The following is a 21,781-nucleotide window of genomic DNA, read 5'->3' on the forward strand; positions in this document are numbered from 1 at the left end:
GAATGTGCTGGAATGTGCTGTGTGCAGGGCTCCGCCCATACCTGGCCCCTTTTGTCAGCTGGCTCAGTCTGGCCTCAGCCTCCAGAAGGAAGACATCTCTCTCTTTTACGTGTTACTTTCTAAGTTAATAAAAGCCTTGTTTTGTTTCGCTAACATCGAGTCTCGGAACTTATTGAGGCACATCAGTGAGGAGATAAGTTTGGCCTTGCAATGGCGGCAGAGGACCGACGATGTCGACGTGTACGTGGTCGAAGCAGCGGCTGGGTACCTCGAAGTCTCCCAGGGGTGCTTTTGTGTGCAGCTGTACCTTAGCCCATTGGCAGGCGAGGCAGGAGGTGGCCCAAGTCCGAACATCTTTGCTGAGGCCGCGCCAGACGAAGCGCTGGGAGAGGAGTTTGACGGATGCACGGGAACCCGGATGGGAGAGCCCGTGTAGCGCGTCGAAGATGCGGCGGCGCCAGGTTGCAGGGACGACCGGCCTGGGTTGGCCGAGTGAGACGTCGCAAGTGAATGCCGTGGCTTCGGGCCCGTGCGCGACCTTGGCTAGGCGTAGCCCTGGCAGGCTGGTAGCCGTCGAGAGGAGGTCTGGGTCCGTGAGCTGGGCCGCTGCTAATTGCGCGTAGTCGACCGCGAGGTGATTCGCGCAGATGGCAGGACGGGAAAGGCAGTCAGCGACAACATTGTCTCTACCGGAGATGTGCTGGATGTCTGTAGTAAACTCGGACACGGCCGCGAGCTGGCGTTGCTGCCTAGCGGACCAGGGTTCGGTGTGCTTGGCCATCGCGTATGTGAGCGGCTTGTGGTCCACGTACGCGGTGAAGGGGCGGCCCTCCAGGAGGAACCTGAAATGGCGGACCGACAGGTGGAGCGCGAGGAGCTCGCGGTCGAAAGTAGAGTATTTGACCTCTGGGGGGCGCAGTTGGCGGCTGTAGAAGGCAAGTGGCTGCCACGCGCCATTGACCCACTGCTCGAACACGGCTCCGACCGCGTGGTCGGAGGCGTCGGTCGTGAGCGCGACCCGGGCATCGGCCCTCGGGTGCGCGAGCAGGGTGGCATCGGCGAGCGCGTTTTTGGTGGCGTCGACGGCGGCTGACGTGTTAGTGGTCCAGGCTACGGCCATCTTGCCGGCTTTACCTCTGAGGGAGTCGTATAGGGGCTTCATGAGGGCTGCAGCTCTGGGGATGAACCTGTTGTAGAAGTTCACCATCCCGAGGAACTCCTGGAGGCCCTTGATGGTTTTGGGGCGGGGGAATTGCTGGACGGCCTGCACCTTGTTGGGCAGGGGAACGACCCCAGCAGGGGTGATGTGGTGATCGAGAAAATCGATCTCGGCTAGGCCGAATTGGCACTTCGCCGGGCTGAGGATGAGCCCGTGTTGGGCTAGGCGCCCGAACAGGATGCGAATGTGTTCGAGGTGTTCCTGTTGGGAGGAGCTGGCCACGAGAATGTCGTCTAGATAGACGAATAGGAAGTTCAGGTCCCGGAGGACTGAGTCCATAAGGCGCTGGAAAGCCTGGGTTGCATTCTTGAGGCCGAAGGGCATCCTCAGGAACTCGAACAGGCCGAATGGGGTGATGACGGCCGTTTTGGGAATGTCCGCGGGGTGTACGGGGACTTGGTGGTAACCGCGCACCAGGTCGACCTTGGAAAAGACGGTTCGTCCGGCCAGTCGGGCCGAGAAGTCCTGGATGTGCGGCACCGGGTATCGGTCGGGGGTGGTGGTGTCGTTGAGGCGGCGGTAGTCCCCGCAGGGGCGCCAGCCTCCGCCGAGCTTGGGGGCGATGTGGAGGGGCGAAGCCCAAGGGCTGCTGGAGCGGCGGATGATGCCAAGTTGCTCCATGGTGGTGAACTCGGCCCGCGCGATTTCCAGCTTGGCCGGGTTGAGTCTGCGGGCGTGGGCAGAAACCGGGGGGCCGGTGGTGGGGATATAGTGCTCCACACCATGTTTGGCGGCTTTGGCCAAAAAGGTCGGGTTAGTGAGGGCGGGAAACTCGGCTAGAAGTGCCGAGTAGTCGTCCGTGGCTCTGGCGAGGCAGTAGGTCATCAGGCTGGCCGAACGGGCCGGGGTGAATGCGCCAGGGATGGGGGCCATAGTATTGATGTCGACGAGGCGGTGCCTCGGAATGTCGACAAGGAGGCCGTGGGCTCGTAGGAAGTCGGTGCCGATGAGTGGGCAGAGGACCCTGGCTGTGAGGAACTCCCAGCGGTAGCGGCGGCCTGCGAGGTCGAGCGTGACCATGCGGGTGCCATATGTGCGGATGTCAGAGCCATTGGTTGCGGCCAGCGTGATACCCCGTGCGCCGCGTTGGATTTCGAGGGCGGAGGCAGGGGTGATGCTGTGCTGGGCCCCTGTGTCGCACAGATATCGGCGGTTGGTGCTGTCGTCGGTGAAGTACAGTAGAGGCCCCTTTTGCCCCGCGGCCATCGTGGGGGCCGGTGCGGGGGGGGTTTGAAAGTGCACGGTGGCGTGCAGCGTTGGGCCCTCGTGCCAAAACGGGTGTGGTAGTAGCAGTGACCCGGAGTGGTAGGGCGGTCGGGCCTAGTGGCCCGGGGAGACCGCGTGGTCGTTGCCGTGAGGTTGGGCGCGACATCGCGGGCGGTCTGCGCAGAGAGCAGCCGGTCGGCCTTTTCGGCTATCTCATTCAGGTCCGTGGAGCCAGACTCCACAATGAGCGGGCAGATGCTGGCGGGGAGCTGCCGAATGAAAAGCGTGCGAAAGAGGGCGCCGGGGTTTTTGTCGTCCGAGAGGGACAGCATGTGGGAAAGCGGATCCGACGGTGAAGCGTCACCAAGGCCGGGGAGGTCGAGGAGTTGGCAGTTGCGCTGGTAAGAGGGCGCTTGAAATTTTTTAAGGAGCGCGGCCTTCAGTTGTTCGTACTTGCCTTCCACTGGTGGATCCTGCAGCGCTGCCCAAACCTTGGGGACTGTGGCGTAGGTGAGAGAGGCGATGAGGTAGTCGTACTTCGTGGCGTCGACTGTAATGTTTTTCAGCCGGAATCTGGACTCGGCTTGAACGAACCAGGCCTCGGCCAGGTTCTCCCAAAAGTCCGGTAGTTTAACCGTGACTGCGTTTGTATCCGCCATGCTAGCTTAGGATTCGTCCTGAGCGTCGGGGTCACCAGTGTTGAGATACCGCGGCAAACGTGGGAGTCGAGACCAGAGTTGGTGAAACACAACTGCTTTAATCAACCACATGGCAAAGAGAAACTGGAAAAGCCCGCGCAACCACTTAAATGCTCCCCAGACAGGAAGTGCTCCCGGCAGCCTGTCCCTGCGGGAAACAAGTTGCTGGAGGAAAGGGCCCCCGGCTGGGGGCGTCTGCTTAAACTGTCCGTGCCGCCGTGAGCGGATTATGTCCAGTGGTGGCGTGTCGCCACACCCCCACTTAAAAGCAAGAACAAACTAGCCAGTAATGACACACCATGGATGAATAAACAGATAAAGGCAAAATTGAAACTAAAGATAAAGCAAACACTAAATACATAGACAACAAAGGAGACAATGACAAAAAGAATATGAAAAGATTAGGAAAGAAAAAATCATTAGGAAGGCAAAGAGAAACTACAAAATTAAATTATCAAGGAATATATAAAAAAAAGTATCCTACAGACACATAAATAACAAAAGAAAAATCAGGATTGGAATAGGGCCACTTAGGGATACACACGATAAACTCACAGATAATGGCCCAGATATTCCGATCACAGGCCTCCCGCGGGCAGAGGACTGCAATCTGGAAAACCTGCACCCTTACCTCAGGGCTCCCGGGAGATGCACAATTCTGCTGCTGGGCCTCTCCAAATTGCTGGTGTGCAGGGCCCACGTATCCCAGAGGTGCAGGTAGTTCGCAGCGTCCCTGGGGTCACGTGGGCCATGGGGAGCCAGTCAAAGAAGGGAATCTCCCTTCATACATTTGACAGGAAGACCTGTCAAATATATGAATGGAGATCACCCCCAAAACATAGTAAAACTTTAAATACATTTTTTTTTAAATCACATTTTTAAAATGACTTGAAAGTCCAATAAATTAACTATTTTAAACAAAACTCTAAATTTTTGAAAAAAATAATTAAAGTTTTTACGGGGTTAAAAATAAAACTTCGCTTTTTTAAAAGTATTTTTAAATGATAAATCAGTGGAAATTTTTTTTTACTTCAATCGACTCTTAGCCTGGTAAAAGCAGGCCTTACGCCTGCTTTTACCAGGTGCAAGAATTGTAAGGGTTTTCTGTGGGCGAAGGGTCTCCAAAAAGCAGAACTATCTGCCCGCAGAGGCCCTGCTCCAGGGCAGCCGGAGGATCTGTCAAGAGCTTTCTTGACAGATCGGAAATGCCGGTTTCCAGCGCATGCGCAGTGCATGCCTAAAACCGGCATTTCTGATGTCCCTACGGGTGGGTACACAGCGCGTACCAACCCGTAGGGATCGGAATATCCGGCCCAATGTCAGTGAAATGGCAGAAATATTAAATAATTACTTTGCCTCGTTATTTACCAGGGAGACTAAATCAAAAAAGATATAAAGACATTTAAGATAGAAAGGGGGATAAAATTGATAAACTAATCAAACTTAGAGATGATACGTCTGGGTGGATGGCATCCACACATTAAAAAAGGTTAGGAAAGAGATAGAAGAGGCACTATTACATATACTGTATATAAAAATTCATTAGAAAAGGGAATCATGCCAGAGGACTGGCAGACAGAAATTCACAGGTCAAATGGCCTCCTTCTGTGTCGTAAATTTCTATGATTCTAATGTGATTCCTATATTTAAAAAAGGAGATAGAACAAGTCCAGGGAATGATAGACCAATTAGCTTAACGTCGGTGGTAGGAAAGAGGTAATAGAAAAACATCTAGAAATTGAAAATAGAAAAGTAATCAGCACGAATTTCAAAAGGAAACATCATGCTTGACCATCCTTATTGAATTCTTTGAAGTGACAGAAAAGGTAGATAAGGATAATATAAGATGTAATATATTTGGATTTCTAAAAGGCCTTTGATAAGGTACTGCATAGTAAACTCATGACTAAGGTCAGAACATGTGGAGTCGGGGTCAAGTAACAGAATGGGCAGCAAGCTGGCTACAAAACAGAAAACAGAGTAGAGGTTAAGGGTAGCTACTCAGAACTGGCAAAAGATGGGAATTTGTGCTACAAAAGGATCAGTGCTAGGACCACTGTTGTTCGCCATTTACACAAATAATTTGGACTCAGGAATCGGAAGTACAATTTCAAAATTTGCGGACGACACAAATTGTGGGGTGTAGTTGATACAGAGAAGGACTGTGACAAAATACAGGAAGACATTAATAAATTTGCAGAATGGGCATGTAATTGGCAAATGAACTTCAATATTGATAAGTGTAAGGTGTACATTTTGGTAGGAAGAATAAGGAGGCCACATGTTCCTTGGAAAATAAGTGTCTAAATGGGGTAGAGGAGCCAAGGGATCTGGGTGTACAGATACACAAATCACCAAACACAGCAAGACAGGTTAACAAGGCCATAAAAAAAAAACAAAGCACTGGGTTCATTTCTAGAGGGGTAAAATTGAAAAACAGAGAAGTTATGTTAATCGTATAGAACCTTGGTTCAACCACACTTGGAGTATTGTGAACAGTTCTGGTCTCCAGATTATAAAAAGGATATAGAGGCACTGGAGAAGGTGCAAAAAAGATTTACTAGAATGATGTCAGAACGGAGAGGTTATACCCATCAGGAAAAATTGAACAGGTTGGGGCTCTTTTGTCTAGAAAGGAGAAGACTGAGGTCTTTAAGATTATGAAAGGGTTTGATAGGGTAGACGTAGAGAAGATGTTTCCACTTGCGGGTGAGACCAGAACTAGGGGCCATAAATATAAGAATACAAGATGGTCACTAATAAATCCAATAGGGAATTCAGGAGAAACTTCATTACCCAGAGAGTAGTTAGAATATGGAACTCACTACAAGGATTAGTTGAGACGACTAACATAGATGCATTTAAAGGGAAGTTAGATAAGTACATGAGGGAGAAAGGAATAGAAGGTTTAGATGAAGAAGGGTGAGAGAAGGCTCGTGTGGAACATAAGCACCCACATGGACCTATTGGGCCGAATGGCCAGTTTCTGTGCTGTAAATAAATTGTGATACTATGTAATATGTAAAACTCTTGAACCTTAACTTCAGTTTGGATCTAACCAGCTGCCTAATTGCAAAATTGATGCAGCATTTACTGCAAATATCTTTAAATTCCCATATTGAAACCAATATGTCACTAAACAGTGAATTCTTATTAGGGTAGATTGTGCCTATTATCATATTTGACTGTTGTGTTACCCACATTACCTGAACCTTACTGTGTTAAATACTTCATATTAGAACTTATAAAATAATATTTTTGAAAATAATTAGTTTTTCTGTACATACAAGACTCTTTCACACGTCATCTGTAAAAGTGAATGTTCGCTCAATTATTTTTCTGCAGATGAGAGGAAATCATGCAGTGCATTACAATATTTTGAATGCCCAACATGTATAAGCGGTGACATTTGTGTTGAATATAATATCCAAAGAATATCAACATCAAAACCAGGTAAGATCATTCTTAATGAATTGCCTGGAAAAATATCCTGTGAATGATTAAGACGTACAACATAAATACATGATTAGCGTTATGACAGAGCAGCGGCATTTTGTCTAATCTGGGGCAGTCTGGCTGCAGCTGGCAGACAGCAGGGCAATGCCCCTCACCTGCAGCCCAGCAACTGGAGATACGCTCCATCTTCGCCCCTAGTTGTTAAAAGAGAACATTAAACTAAATGTCTGTAGTCATATGTAAAATCGATACAATAAATATTTTCCCTATTCGAAATTTTAAAAATCTGTGATTCTCAGAAACATTTCAGCTGACTCATAGCAGGGAAATTCTCTTTGATTGAAAGAGATTGTTTACTTGCATCTCTCCTGGCATGAGGCAGCAGATGTAAATATGGCTTCCAATTACTGTCATAAATTCCCAGTGAGAATACATCTCAATTTACCATCAGAGGCACTCTTTCAAAGAACTTGCTGAGAGGCACCATAACCTCTTTGTCCTTTGATTCTTGTGTTTTGAGATGTCAGTCCAGGTTATCTATAGCGGTAGTTTTGTAATTGTACTGTATTAGTACTTTGCCAGCTTTTCTGTTCATGTAAATAAATTTATCTAGGAACATTAGGAACAGGAATAGGCCATTCAGCCCCGTCGGGTCTGCTGATTCAATTGGATCATGGCTGATCTGCACCTGAACTCCATTTACCCCCCTTTGCTCCACATGCCTTGATGCCCGTGCCGAACAAACATTTATCTATTTTAGTCTTGAAAGCTCCAATTGTCCACAGCCTTCTGAGGGAAAAGAGTTCCAGATTTCTACTACCCTTTGTGTGAAAAAGTGCTTCCTGATTTTGCTTCTGAATGGCATGGCTCAAATTTTAAAATTATGTCCCCTTGTTCTTGATTACCCACCAGAGGAATCCACCCTATCAAATCCTCTTAACATTTTAAACATCTCGATCTGTTCACCCCTCAATCAGTAGGAATGCAGGCCAAGATTATACAAGCTGTCCTCATAGTTTAACCTCTTAATCCCTATTCTTATTCTGGTGAAACTGCACTGCAACCTCTTTTCAGATGCAGAAAATATCCACTGTTTCTTTCACAATGAATCTGGACAGATTTCTGTTTTAAGAACATAAGAAATAGGAGCAGGAGTAGGCCATGTGGCCCATCGACCCTGCTCTGCCATTCAATAAGATCATGGCTGATCTTCGACCTCAACTCCACTTTCCTGTACTATCCTCATATCCCTTGATTCCCTTAGTGCCCAACAATCTATCGATCTCAGTCTTGAATATACTCATTGACTGAGCATCCACAGCCCTCAGGGGTAGAGAATTTCAAAGATTCACTTCCCTCTGAATGAAGAAATTTCTCCTCATCTCAGTTCTAAATGGCTGACCCCTTATCCTGAGACTATGCCCCCTAGTTCTAGACTCTCCAGCCAGGGGAAACAGTCTCTCAGCATCTACCCTGTCAATCCCTCTCAGGATTTTATGCGTTTCAATGAGGCCACCTCTCATTCTTCTAAACTCCAGAAAATATAGGCCCATTCTACTGAATAATAAATTAACTCAATAATTTTACCGGGTTGCAAAGACTGTGATAAATGAGCTTGTAGGATGTGAAATCTGGACAGGGGTTCCTTGCAGCACCAATCCACTAGACAGAATGTGTAACATGGCTTGAATGACCTTTTTAAATTCTGCACGTTCAGCAGTTCTCATGTCATAAGTTTTGATATATTCTGGATTTGTTCTTTGATAGTTAGATTCCTTGTACACAAAGCATTATTGGTTAATCAACCCTTTAATTCTGTAGATTTATTGTATTTTCTGAGATACATCTGTAAACATTATTGTTTTGATACTTAGATCTCAGCACCATGATGTTCGTGGCTCAAAGTGGAGAGGGCAATGCTTTATTCACAGTGCAAAAAATCAGTGAAAGAAATAGCAACATTTTAAAGTTTTCTGTAAAAGAATCCAGCAACGCTGTAATGAATATAAAATTCAGCAATGAGCTGAGAAGTATACAATATAATAATCCTGCAACTGGGGATTATTGTTTAACATACCCCACAGATAATTCTGTAAGTATAATGATCTGTGTTTCTCCATATATGAAATCATAGCCTGTGAAAATAGCATAAAATGAGAATTCAGAAATTAATTAAGCTATATTTTATAAAGGTGAAAATGTCCCATTTGTAAAGTTCTTACTTGATGATTGCTGCTCCACTGACCTTGGCAATGTGCTTCAGAACATTAGAATTTTAAACATCCTTTTACCACAAGCAGAGTGAAATTCATAGTGTTACATAGAAAGCTTTTAAGGAAAGTTAAAGGTCATCAAATAAATGGCAGAAACTACTATTTTGTATATAATTATAATGGCCCTGAATTTGCGGTCGGAATGACGGCATACTCTCAGAGGTAGCCATCATACCACCTTTGAAACTGACTGCAACTTCGGGATTTGGTGTATGCGCAAGCGCATACAGAAATCCCAAAATTGCATTCTGTCAATGACAGCTCTGAAACTGGCTGCGCTGTGCCCCTACCCACAGAGCCGGAAATTGATGAAATCTCGTAAAACATTGAAACTGACAAAAACTTCGGCTCTTCCGCAGTAAGTATGCTATTAAATTCCCCATTAAAAGTTAAACCCAAAGGGATGAGGTGTAACTGGGGTTTTAACAGCGTATTGACTGCTAAACAAAGGTGAAGGGCCTGGCAAACTAATTTTAATTTTGTGCAGTGTGAAATTTGTCCATTTGAATAAAAATTAAAATTTTTAGGAAACTTTTTAAAAAAAACTTATAATTTTCTTAAGTTTGTGCATCTTTAGAATAGGTTTATCTTTTCCCCATGTGAGAGCCCCAATCTTTCTTTTTCTCTTTTGGACTATTTTAAAAAGTTAGAATTTTAAGGGCTTGTTGGCTGGCTGCAAGAATTCTGCTTTTGATTGGCCGCTTAGACAGCCTGTTGACGTCACAGCACTTCACACAAGGGGATCCCCATTAAGTGCCGTTGAATTGAATTCAAGGTCGGAAAAAAACAAACAGGGATTGCGAGATCTCTGTGCGGAGCATACTTCAGGGCCAACAGCAAACACCTTCGCTTCACTGCTGTCTGCAAATTCTGGACTAATATATTAAAATCCTTGAATGTGCCATGATTGTGACACTTAGTAATGGTTTGGCAATGTCTCTAAATAGAACCTCGCCCCTCCTCATCTCTGTAACCTCCTCCAGCCCTACAACTTTCCGAGAAATCTGCGTTCTTCCAACTCTGGCCTCTTTATTACTCACCATTTAAAATTAATTAGATTTTACATCGGAAACAAATTACACTATCCCTACTTTTGTTATTTCCTTTCTCCGTGCTGCATTTATTGATGTTGATTCCCAGTTCATTTAATTTCTTTTCAATCAATGGATTGAAGAAAACATTAAGCTTTCAGCCTAAAATTACAATATTTTTGAATTAACTGTATCATTCAACTTACCATGTGTAACGCCAAGTTCTTTCTTTCTTTGACAGCCTGTGTATATCTCTCATGTACCATATATCGGTTTTGGCATTTTGTATATGTACAAGGAATTCCCTTTATATTCATTTATATCTGTTATCTTATAGATCATTTTTAATGTTACATTCAGTGGAACTTTCACCATTAGATTTCTAGGATAAAAAATAATGGAAAACTAGAAAGGTAAGTGACTGTAATGACGTAATCACAATATCCCTATACAAATCACTTTCTAAAAAGATTCAAAATGTGACTGCATAATCTAGTATTTCACGACTAAAGTATGGATTACTCTTAAGGTTTATTATTTTACAAGTTGCTGCAGTGCATCCTGCAGATAGTACACACTGCAGCCACAGTACACTAATGGTGGAGGGAGTGGATATTTGAGCCAGTGGATAGAGTGCCGATCAGTGTCTTGGATAGTGTTGAGCTTCTTGAATGTTGTTGGAGCTGCAGTCATCCAGACAACTTGAGAGTATTGTTAGAAACTAGGGGTGCCTAAACATGTATATAGCCACATGAATAATACTGTGTTTAAATGATAAGTTTTGTTTTCTTGGAAAGCTTGCATTAGAATTGAGACAGTCTTTTTAATCAGTTAGATTAGGTGAAGCATAAACATTCCACACGCGGGCCCAAAGGATGGTCCTGCCAGGCTAGTTATCTGTTGTTTATAAGTTAGGGTTTTGAATTTGTTAATGTATCTTTAATTTGGCCAGTGAAGGCCCAGCCTATGTTTCTTCCATTATTACTATTAACCATATTATAATCTCTACAGACAGAATTTGGAGTTTGTTTAGCAGAACTGCTTGCGAAGATAATTAAAAGTTAATTAGGAAAAGACATAGGCCTAGAAATTGGGTATAGCTCCGCTTGAGGCGTTAGAACTGGCGATGCGCTAAGTTTATAGCCAGACGAGAGCTATCCGTGCCTGGCGCGATATTGGGTTGCATCGCCCCCAAAGGGGATTGAGGCGCTAAATCAGCCATTGCACGGTGCTCTTAAGGCGCAAAAGGTCAGGCGCTACTCAATTTCGACACGGACGGGCGCAGCGCAGGTGAACTCAATTACAGCAAAGCACGAGACCTGCAGGCGCCGGCCGGCTCTTAAAGGGGTGGGTCAGTCAGACTTGAGCTTCAACACCCAACGCCCTGTAGGCCTCAGATTCGGCGCTCGCCCTTGTCTGGCGGTACAAAGTTGTTCATTATGGAGAAGGTTAGGCAGAGAGCAGAGCGCTTCAACACTGAGGCTCTGGACCACTTGGTGGCTGCAGTTGAACACCGTCGACAGGTCCTGTATCCGGATAATGGCAAGAGGCCAAATCAGAAGGCTTATCGACGATCTTGGAGGGAGGTTGCTGTGAGGGTCAACTCCAGCAGCATGGCGACCAGGACCCCTGTTCAGTGCAGGAAGAAATTCAACGACCTCACACGGATCGTTAGGGTGAGTGATGGTTTACCAAACTTGTGCTTCCCTCCATCTGCAGCTGACTTCGGGCACCCTGCTGCAATGATGCGCCACTGGCCATCTGTCAGTATGCACCCATGGCCCTTTCTGGGCAGACACATGGACAGATGTCTCAAGGCCTCATGTAAGGGCTCTTGCACAATAGGGGGCATGCGATGATGTCTCAAGGCCTCATGTAAGGGCTCTTGCACAATGGGGGGCATGCGATGATGTCTCAAGGCCTCATGTAAGGGCTCTTGCACAATGGGGGGCATGCGATGATGTCTCAAGGCCTCATGTAACAGAACCTCCCCTTCTTTCCCCTGCAGTCCAAGATGGCGCAGATTAGAAAAGAACAGCGTCGAACCGGTGGCGGACCTGCACAAGTGGTCACTCTCACGGATCTGGAGGAGAGAGTGCACCAGATACTTGGAGGACGTCTGTCTGGTCCAGTGACCACTGCATCTGCCGACCCCATTACCGACAGCGAGGGTAAGACTCTCAGCTTTTTCACCTGTTGCCTTCCACTTGGTCCCCCCGCCAGCATGCATCCTCAGTGTGCAGCCATGTCAGAGCCATGCTGCAATCTGGCATGCCTTTCAGCAAACCTGTCCTTTTGCTAAAGCCACACTTCCACCTCCCACTTTCAGATGAAGCAGCACCAACTCGGGCTCAACGCGCTGAAGCTGCCAGTGCCAGTGCCACCGGAGGCGAGGACCAGGAGGAATCCGGACCAGCCGTTGCAGAATCCGGGGAGCTGAGACATCTGCAGACTGGGGATAGTAGTCCCCTGGAGGGGAGGTGGGGTGGCTCTGAGGATGAACCAGTTGCCGGACCAAGCGGCATGCAGCCACGCACGGGGGATAGGCAAGTTCGGCCACCGTCTCCCTGCAGGGCAAGGCAGGTCATCATGACTGCTGCACAGAGTGCAGATGAGGTCCATCGCCTGGCAGAGATGAGCAAACAGGCCCGGGTCAGACACACGGAGCTGATGGCTGCAGTGGAGAAGATGCCTGAGTCAATAGATTCATTGGCTAGGAGTATGTTGGACTTCGGGGCAACAATGGAGAGGACTCTGCAGGGCTTTGGCGCAACAATGGAGAGGTCTCTCCAGGTGTTCGGGGAAACAATGGACAGGCCTATCCAGGGCTTCGGGGCCACAATGGACAGGACTATCCAGGGCTTCGGCCCAACAATGGAGAGGGCTGTCCATGGCTTTGAGTCGGCAATGGAAAGGACTGTTCAGGGCTTCGGACAATCCCTGGAAAGGTCTGTGCAGGGCTTGTCCGAGGCAGTGGAGCGGTCGGCTCCTGCCTTGTCCGAAGCCATGGGAAGAACTGTCCAGGCCTTCTCCGAAGCACTGGCACCTGGCACACAGGTCCTCACTGTTGCCACGCATTCACTTGCTGGGCTCCTCCACAGCCAGATTGACGCAACGCGATGTCTCACTGCAGCCACCCTCTCTGCATCAGATAGGATCACCCCGGGCCCTTCCACTCCCGTACAAGGCCAGGAATCCGTGGAGCCTGCGATTGTGGCGGATGAGCCGAGCACCTCCCCTCAGATAGCCAGTGTGTCGTCCGACCATGGTGCAGGTGTCCTCTCTCGTCAGGAGACCATTGCACATGCCAGCGCTGGGACGCCTGCATTGCAGCTGCCACCACTGCAGCCCACACTGCTTCCAGCCATGCTCAAAGCAAGCATCCTGCGTCCGCACCCTCCAAGCCCAGAGGTCGGCCAGGCCGTACCTCAGGGGCTTCTGCGCTTCCAGACAGTCGGCAAGCGTCCCCCAGCCTTGAGGCCGCCACTGGGGTGCAATTACGTAGGAGCAGCAGGGAGGGAAGGGGCCAGGCGCGAACGAGAAGTCATTCTCCCTCAAGGGGCCAGTTGTAAAGGGAGGTGCTGAGACGTTTGTTTGTCCAAATTCAAGGACACCCTCACCTGCTGTTATAGGTGCAGATTTTTGTTGAGTTTTGCTGCTTTGCCGAACAGGTCACATTTATTTTGGAAGTTATGGTTTCTGCTCACTTTACGTTGTTTAGCTGTAATGAAAGACTTTTGTGTCAATAAACAGAAGTTTAAATGTTGCTTGGTGCATGTGACTACTTTCAGTGATGCTGGCATGCAGAGGCCCTCAAACATCCAAAGTGCGCATGAGGTAAGACTCTCATCATTCCGCCACAGGGGTGTCGAGACGAGTCCAGAGGAGCCTCTGACGTATGGACCTTCCACTTTCAGCAGCCCTTCCATCTTCCTCCTCCTCCTCCTCCTCCTCCACCTGCTCTTCCTCCTCCTCCTCCTCCTCCTCATGCTTGTGCAGGGTCCGAGGGAAGGTAATGAATGGACGCGTTCGCCTATAAAGGGCATCTGTCACTTGCTGGATGCAACAGCGGACTGCAGCCTGAGCGACAGTCGCATTGTCCCCAATGGCTGACTGAAAGGATCCGTTGGCATAAAAATGGAGGCCTTCAGTCAGTGTAGCCATCACGGGCAGAGAGGTTCTGCAGCGTTCACGCGGCTGCAGATCCTGACTAAGCAGGTGGCACAGATCAGTAACAATGTCCCTCCAGATTCAGAGCCTTCGCAAACACTGCTCCTCCGACATGTCAAGGCTTGTCACCTGCTGCCTAAAGACCCTTGCAGCATCCCGTCGGATTGGCCGACCTCCATTGCCCCTCCTCCTTCTGGCCAATCCCGGCCCTCTCTCCCGCCGTCTCTCTGCCCTTTCACAGTGTTGGGCGATGAGGCCGTCGCCCTCCAAACAAGCTCCCATTCCGATGCCAGTTGGTCAAAAGGCTTTTAGGTGTAGTGCTGCAAGTGCTTCGGACAGGGTTGAAGGTCCCAAGTACTGTAAAGCTCAAATCCCAGAACTCCGCTCCACATTAGCTCATCAACTCTCTCTAGCAGCGATCGCAATGAGCAGGCCAAGTGGCAGAAGATTCTGCACTAGAGCTGTCCCCTTTAAATAGCGCCGCCCTACTCCGAGAAGGGCCTGTTAGCCTTCCCTCGAACTGTCACTAATAGCGCTGGGCGCTAAGGCTCCGGGCGCCACCCAATATGTGCTCAGGCGCTCCTAAAAGGCGTTGCACACTGAAATGATGTCATGAGCTGTTTGCGCTCGCGGGCGCGCGCAAACACTTAGCGCAGGCGCTAAATGTATAGTCAATTTCTGAGTCGGCGCTATCCTCACAGCGTTCGCCCCAACATAGGGCTTCGCCCCAATTCTAGGCTGGGGCCATGATTAAGAGGGACAGGGCCAGGCCTTGTACTTGCTGGGTCAAGGAGGATAGGGACAAGAGAGATAAGACACAAATTCTAAAGGAAGAACATTCAGAAAGATTAAACAATAAGACAGACTGGATGAATTAATGAGACCTCCTTTTGGGGAGGGCTTTCATCCAAGAACCAAGACAAAGAACTTGTCAATAACTTGGCCTCAGGCCCACCCCTAAAAAGAGAATAAAAGTGACACCCGAGGGCTTGTCCACAGACTGTGGAGGGGAGAGCCGAACAGAAGTTGCAAAGAGAAGTTGGGCTGGTCGAACACTCTTGAGAGTGATCACATGCTCACCATTGGAGGTTCGAGAGAGAGAGGCCGGAAACCAGTGAACTGTTCACGCATGCCAGCCGTCTATCCGATCGAGTCCGGTACCAGCTGCTTGTCACGGTCATATATTTTTGCTGTATTACTAGCGTGTTATATTCCGTCCTAAACTCCGATTAAACACAATATACCCACCATATTGGTTTGCACTCGATCCTGTTTACCAGAGATACGCGGATCTCAACAGTATTCCATCACACACCTGACTTGTGGCTTGTAGGTGATAGATAGGCTTTGGGGAGTCAGTGGGTGAGCCACTCACTGCAGAATATCCAGCCTTTGATCTGCTTTAGTAGGCACGGCATTTATGTGGCTGGTCCACTTCAGTTTCTGGTCAATGATGACACCCCACCCCGCCAGGATATTGCTGGTGGGGGATTTGGTGACGGTAACGTCATTGACTGTCAAGGGGAAGTGGCTATGCTCTCTCTCAATGTAAATTTTAATTTGAAATGAAGCTACACTACACAAATTGCAGTAGTTCTGGTAAACATCCCTGTCTATTTTTAATTGTGGTATCCTCACCTTTAAATATACAAATTAATAAATGTGGTCTATTTATTATATTATTTATTTCAAAAACAGGCACAAGATGTGGTGGCACAAGGACTGAGAAATGGCGACTAACTGCTCACAAAGAATTAAAGATTCTGTTACTGAATGAGTGACATTTACAGGATAGGTTTTCCTATAACTGTTAAATATTACTTTTGTTTTAGAATGATTGTAAACAGGATTATCTAACCAATTATACTGCAACACCTTGAGACTATTTGGAATAATAAACTAATAAATAATTTGTATACTTCAAGTAACTTTTAGAATATTTGAGATTTTTCATTTTAAAAAATTGTTAATTGTTAATAATGGAAAATGCTATTCTTCAAAGCTTTATGAAATGCTCAAATTTGTCAAGTCGCTTTCTCAGTCATATTTCCTTTATCTATGACCTGCAGTATTACTACTTTTATTGTGAGTCAGTGATTACTAGATTGTATCTGCAGTGGATGAACAGAATCATTTAATATCTAATGAGAAATTGCAATTATAATGCACAAGTGTGTTAGTGAGGATAACATTCACAGCAGTGGAATTAGTTTCAATACTATAGTCATAGAAATGGTACAATAGGATATTATTTTATGCTACAATTATTTTTTCTGGGATTCAATGAAATTTCTGTGTGCATTTGATTTTATTGCAATACGACGATAAATAAATATATATATATATTAAAATACAGAAAATGAATGGCTGGAGTCCTAATGTTTTGTTGAAAACTTTAATCAGACCATTACTATGTTAGCGCCTAGTGTTCAATAATTGTTATCTTGAGTTATAGCTTTGAAAAGATCATTGCCCTGCTCCGGAATAATTGCAGATGGTTTAGGTGTAAATATTTATAACAACAACTTTCATTTATATAGCCCCTGGAAAAAACTCTCCCCCAACTCACTTGCAACTACATTTACGAAATCCCAACTGGCCAGCCTTTGGCCCTCCATTCACCACAACATTTCTGCAGCTATCGATCTGCTCAACCACACCCTCACCAACACCTTTGATGCCCTAATCCCTATTGAAACCATTACTCTCTCTCACCCTGGCCATTCCCCCTGGCACTGTTCCTCATCTTCACTCCCTCAAGTTCAAGGGATGCAAACTTGAATGGATATGACAACTGGTTTAGCCATTCACCGTCAGATCTGGCTGGATCACATAAAGCATTATCGGCTCCTACTCTTGTCTCCCAAAACTGCTCACTATTCCAGGATCATTCTGGAATGCAAAGATAACCCCTGGCTTCTATTCTCTACAGCTAACCATCTTCTTAAACCCCTCTCCCCTGTCTCCTCCACACTCACCTCCAACAAAAAGTGCGAGGAGCTCATGGACTGCTTTGTCTCGAAGATCGAGACCATCTGATCAGCTGCCTCTGCCTCTGCCACTTCCCTTCCTTCCCCTAGCCCACTGAGCCAAACTTCCTCTAAGGTTGCCCACTGCCCTAGCCCTGAATTTGCATCTTTATCAAGTTTCTCCAATTTCCCCTCTTGACTTATCCACGCTCATCTTGTCCACCTAGTTTCTGCTCCCTTGACCCTATTCCCACTAAACTGCTGACCACCCAACTTCATTTTCTGGCTCACATGTTAGCTGACATTGTTAATGGTTCGCTCTCCTCAGGTACTTCAAATCCGCAGTCATCACCCCTCTCCTCAAAAACACCAACCATTGAACCTCCGTCCTTGCAAACTACTGCCACATCTCCAACCTCCCTTTCCTCTCCAAAGTCCTTGAACATGTTGTCACCTCCAAAATCCATGCCCATCTTTCCCAGAACTCCATGTTTGAATCCCTCTAATCCGGTTTCCACCCTTGCCACCGTACCAAAACTGCTCTGATCAAAGTAACAAATGACATCCTTTGTGACTGTGACAAAGGTAAACTATCCCTTCTCGTCTTTCTCGACCTGTCTGCAGCCTTTGACATGGTTGACCACTTCATCCTCTTTCAATGTCTCTCCACTGTCGTCCAGTTGCCTGGTTCCATTCTTATCTATCAAATCGTAACCAGAAAAATCACCTGCAATGGCTTCTCTTCCTGCTCCCGCATTGTTACCTCTGGGGTCCCACAAGGATCTATCCTTGGACCCCTCCTATTTCTCATCTACATGTTGCCCTTTGGTGACATCATCCGAAAACACAGCATCAGTTTCTACATGTACGCTGACAACACCCAGCTTTACCTCACCACCACTTCTTTTGACCACTCCACGGTCTCTAAATTGTCAGACTGCTTGTCCAGCATCCAGTACTGGATGAGCAGAAATTTTCTACAATTAAACATCGAGAAGACAGAAGCCATTGTTTTCGGTCCCCGCCACAAACTCTGTTCCCTAGCCGTCGGCTTCATCCCTCTCGCTAGCATCTGTCTGAGGCTGAACCAGACTGTTCTTAACCTTGGTGTCATACGTAACCCTGAAATGAGCTTCTGATCACATATCTGCAGCATAACTGAGACCGCCTATTTCCACCTCCGTAACATTACCCATCTCCACCCCAGCCTCAGCTCATCTGATGCTGAGACCCTTATCCATGCCTTTTTTACCTCTAGACTTGACAATTCCAATGCACTCCTGGCTGGCCTCCCACATTCTACCCTATGTAAACTTGAGGTCATCCAAAACTCAGCTGCCCGTGACCTAACTCGCATCAAGTCCCGTTCACCCATCATCCCTGTGCTAACTGACCTCCATTGGCTCCCTGTTAAGCAATGCCTCGATTTCAAAATTCTCATCCTTGTTTTCAAATCCCTCCATGGCCTCGCCCTTCCCTATCTCTGTCATCTCCTTCAGCCCCACAATTACCCCAACCCGAGATATCCCTGACTATAATCACTCAGTCATTGGTGGCCGTGCCTTCAGCTGCCTAGGCCCTAAGCTCTGCAATTTCCTCCCTAATCTTTTCCGCCTCTCGACCTCTCTTTCCTCCTTTAAGATGCTCCTTAAAATTATTGGAAAAAATTCTGGAGGGACAGGATAAATCTTCATTTAGAAAGACTCGGATTAATCAGGGACAGTCAGCATGGATTTGTTAAGGGAAGGTCGTGTCTGACTAACTTGATTGAATTTTTTGAGGAGGTAACAAGAGGGTCAAAGAGGGTAGTGCATTTGATGTAGTCTATATGGATTTTAGCAAGGCTTTTGATGAGGTTCCACCTGGCAGACTGGTCATGAAACTAAAAGCCCATGGGATCCAAGGCAAAGTGGCAAGTTGGATCCAAAATTGGCTCAGAGGCAGGAAACAAAGGGTAGTGGTCAAAGGGTGTTTTTGTGACTGGAAGGCTGTTTCCAGTGGGGATCTGCAGGGTTCAATACTGGGTCCTTTGCTTTTTGTGGCATATATCAATGATTTGGACTTGGACGTAGGAAGCATGATTAAGAAGTTTGCAGATGATACAAAAATTGGCCGTGTGGTTGATAATGAAGAAGAAAGCTGCAGATTGCAGGAAGATATCAATGGACTGGTTGGATGGGCAGAACAGTGGCAAATGGAATTCAGTCTGGAGAAGTGTGAGGTAATGCATTTGGGGAGGGCTAACAAGGCAAGGGAATCTATATATATAAATCGGTACTTCTGTCATTCTGTCTATCTGTCATTCTGTCTTTCTGTCTGTCATCGTCTGTGCGTCTGGCGGGCTATGCGCTCGAAAGTTACAGGGCGTACCTACGCGCGCGTTACCTCCAAAGAAAGCTTACGCTTCCGAGACAGTTTTAAGCGTATTTACGTTTCGGCCGGGCTAAAATCGCGCCCGCGGTATCCCAAAAACCTTCAACATTCCGCTCATTAGCATCTCATTATCTGCTCATTAGCGACAGAGTGACCTCGAGGTCGACCAATCGTACGACGGCTTGCTGCCGCGTGCGGCCGGGCCCTCCTACGGTCGAGTGACAGGACGATTGACCAATCCTACGCTTTGGTGACCTGACGGTCGACCAATCGGTGCGTGTGTGGGCGGGCCTTATCGTTCTGAACCGAAGTGAGTAGCCGCCATCTTGCTTCCATTCTTTTTCCTGCTTTCTGCGTCTTTCTTTTCAAATATACATTTCCAGCAAAATAAAATTCAATTTATTAAATTCTTTTAAAATAAATCACTCATTTGTAAATATTTTATCTAACCTGAACATTCTTTTTCCTACCTTTGCCCGTTTTTTTCTTAGGCCTGAAAGCCTGGGCCTTTCTTGCCCAGCCAGGCCCGAGCTAGGTAACTGGGCTGCTGCTAAGCTACTCACCCCCCCCACCCCCCCCCCCGCCGTGTCACGTTACCCAGGGCAACGGCGTCAGCCACGAGGGTCAGGGTGCGCGCGCAGCAGGAGCAGGTGAGACGCGGCGTCTCTGTTCCGCGCTCGGCGGGGGGGGGGGTGGGGGGGGGCAGGGCTCGGCCGCCGGCCGTCTCTCAGAGCCGCAATCGGCCTCGGCCGGGGGGGGGGGGCGGGGCTCGGCCGCCGGCCGTCTCTCAGAGCCGCAATCGGGCTCGGCCGGGGGGGGCGGGGCTCGGCCACCGGCCGTCTCTCAGAGCCGCAATCGGGCTCGGCCGGGGGGGGGCGGGGCTCGGCTCGGAGAGCAGGGCTCTCGGCCGGGGGGGCGGGGCTCGGAGAGCGGGGCTCTCGGCCTGGGCCCACCCCTTCCCCCCCTGCCCCCCCTTCCGCCCCGCCCCCGCCCCCCCTTCCCCTTCCCGCCGCCCCCCCCGCCGCCCCCCCTTCCCCTTCCCACCCCCCCCACTTCCCCCCGCCCCTTCCCCCCTCCCTTCCCCCCTGCCCCTTCCCCCTCCCTTCCCCCCTCCCTTCCCCCCACCCCTTTCCCCCCTCCCTTCCCCCCCTCCCTTCCCCCTGCCCCTTCCCCCCGCCCTCCCTTCCCCCCCGCTCTCTTCCCCCCACCCGCTCTCTCTCTTCCCCCCAGTCGCTCTCTCTCTTCCCCCCAGTCGCTCTCTCTCTACCCCCCAGTCGCTCTCTCTCTTCCCCCCCAGTCGCGCTCTCTCTCTCTCTTCCCCCCCCCCCCCCAGTCGCTCTCTCTCTCTCTCTTTCAACAACAACATGCCCTCGAAAAAGCCTCGGCACCGCCGGGCACTCCAGCTAGTACACTATAAATGGTAGGACACTGAGAAGTGCAAAAAATCAGAGGGACCTTTGAATGCATGTCCAAAGATCCCTGAAGGTATATAGGGTGGTTAAGAAGGCATATGGGATACTTGCCTTTATTAGCCGAGGCATAGAATATAAGAGCAGGGAGGTTATGGTTGAACTGTATAAAACACTAGTTAGGCTGCAGCTAGAATACTGCATGTAGTTCTGGTCACCACAATACAGGAAGGATGTGATTGCACTAGAGAGAGTGCAGAGGAGATTTACAAGGATGTTGCCTGGGCTGGGGAATTTTAACTATGAGCAAAGATTGGATAGGCTGGGGTTGTTTTCTTTGGAACAGAGGAGGTTGAGAAGAGACCTAATTGAGGTGTATAAAATTATGAGGGGCCTAGGTAGAGTGGATAGGAAGGACTGATTTCTTTTAGCAGAAGGGTCAATAACCAGGGGGCATAGATTTAAAGTCATTGTTCAGAGGTTTAGAGGGGATTTGAGGAGAAAATTTTTCACCCAGAGGGTGGTGGGTGTCTGGAACTCACTGCCTGAAAGGGTGGTAGAGGCAGAAACCTTCATCACATTTAAAAAGTACTTGGATATGCACTTGAAGTGCCGTAACCTACAAGGCTACGGGCCAAGTGCTGGAAAGTGGGATTAGGGTGGACAGCTCTTTGTCAGCCGGCATGGATAAAATGGGCCGAATGGCTGTGCTGTAAATTTCTATGATTCTTAAAACCTACCTCTTTGACCAAGCTTTTGGTCATCTGCCCTAATTTCTTCTTATGTGGCTCGGTGCCAAATTTTGCATCTTATACCACTTCTGTGAAGCGCCTTGGGATGTTTTACTATGTTAAAGGTGCTATATGTAGCCAAGTGGGAAAATGCAGTGAATATTTAAGTCCACTAGATGGCGCGGTTCATTTTCCCCTTTAGAATTTGAAAAAAGGAGAAAAGGATTAGGGGTAGGGCCATGTGAT

General features: G+C 48.0%; 1 protein-coding gene across 1 annotated transcript in view; it reads left to right on the plus strand.

The window, feature by feature from the left end:
* LOC147121874 (complement factor H-like) overlaps nucleotides 1-16,417 on the plus strand; it is a 283,063-nt gene extending 266,646 nt beyond the window's left edge. Inside the window, exons 14-17 of the mRNA XM_085982391.1 lie at nucleotides 6,469-6,576; nucleotides 8,454-8,671; nucleotides 10,221-10,296; nucleotides 15,752-16,417. Of these exons, the coding sequence (XP_085838517.1) occupies nucleotides 6,469-6,576; nucleotides 8,454-8,671; nucleotides 10,221-10,274 (380 nt within the window). The 3' untranslated portion in view covers nucleotides 10,275-10,296; nucleotides 15,752-16,417. The remainder of the gene's footprint in view (nucleotides 1-6,468; nucleotides 6,577-8,453; nucleotides 8,672-10,220; nucleotides 10,297-15,751) is intronic.
* The last annotated feature ends 5,364 nt before the right edge of the window (nucleotides 16,418-21,781 follow it).

This window comes from Somniosus microcephalus, chromosome 3 (assembly GCF_052327205.1).
Source record: "Somniosus microcephalus isolate GS21.2 chromosome 3, FLI_Smic_1.0, whole genome shotgun sequence".
NCBI classification, from domain to species: domain Eukaryota; kingdom Metazoa; phylum Chordata; class Chondrichthyes; order Squaliformes; family Somniosidae; genus Somniosus; species Somniosus microcephalus.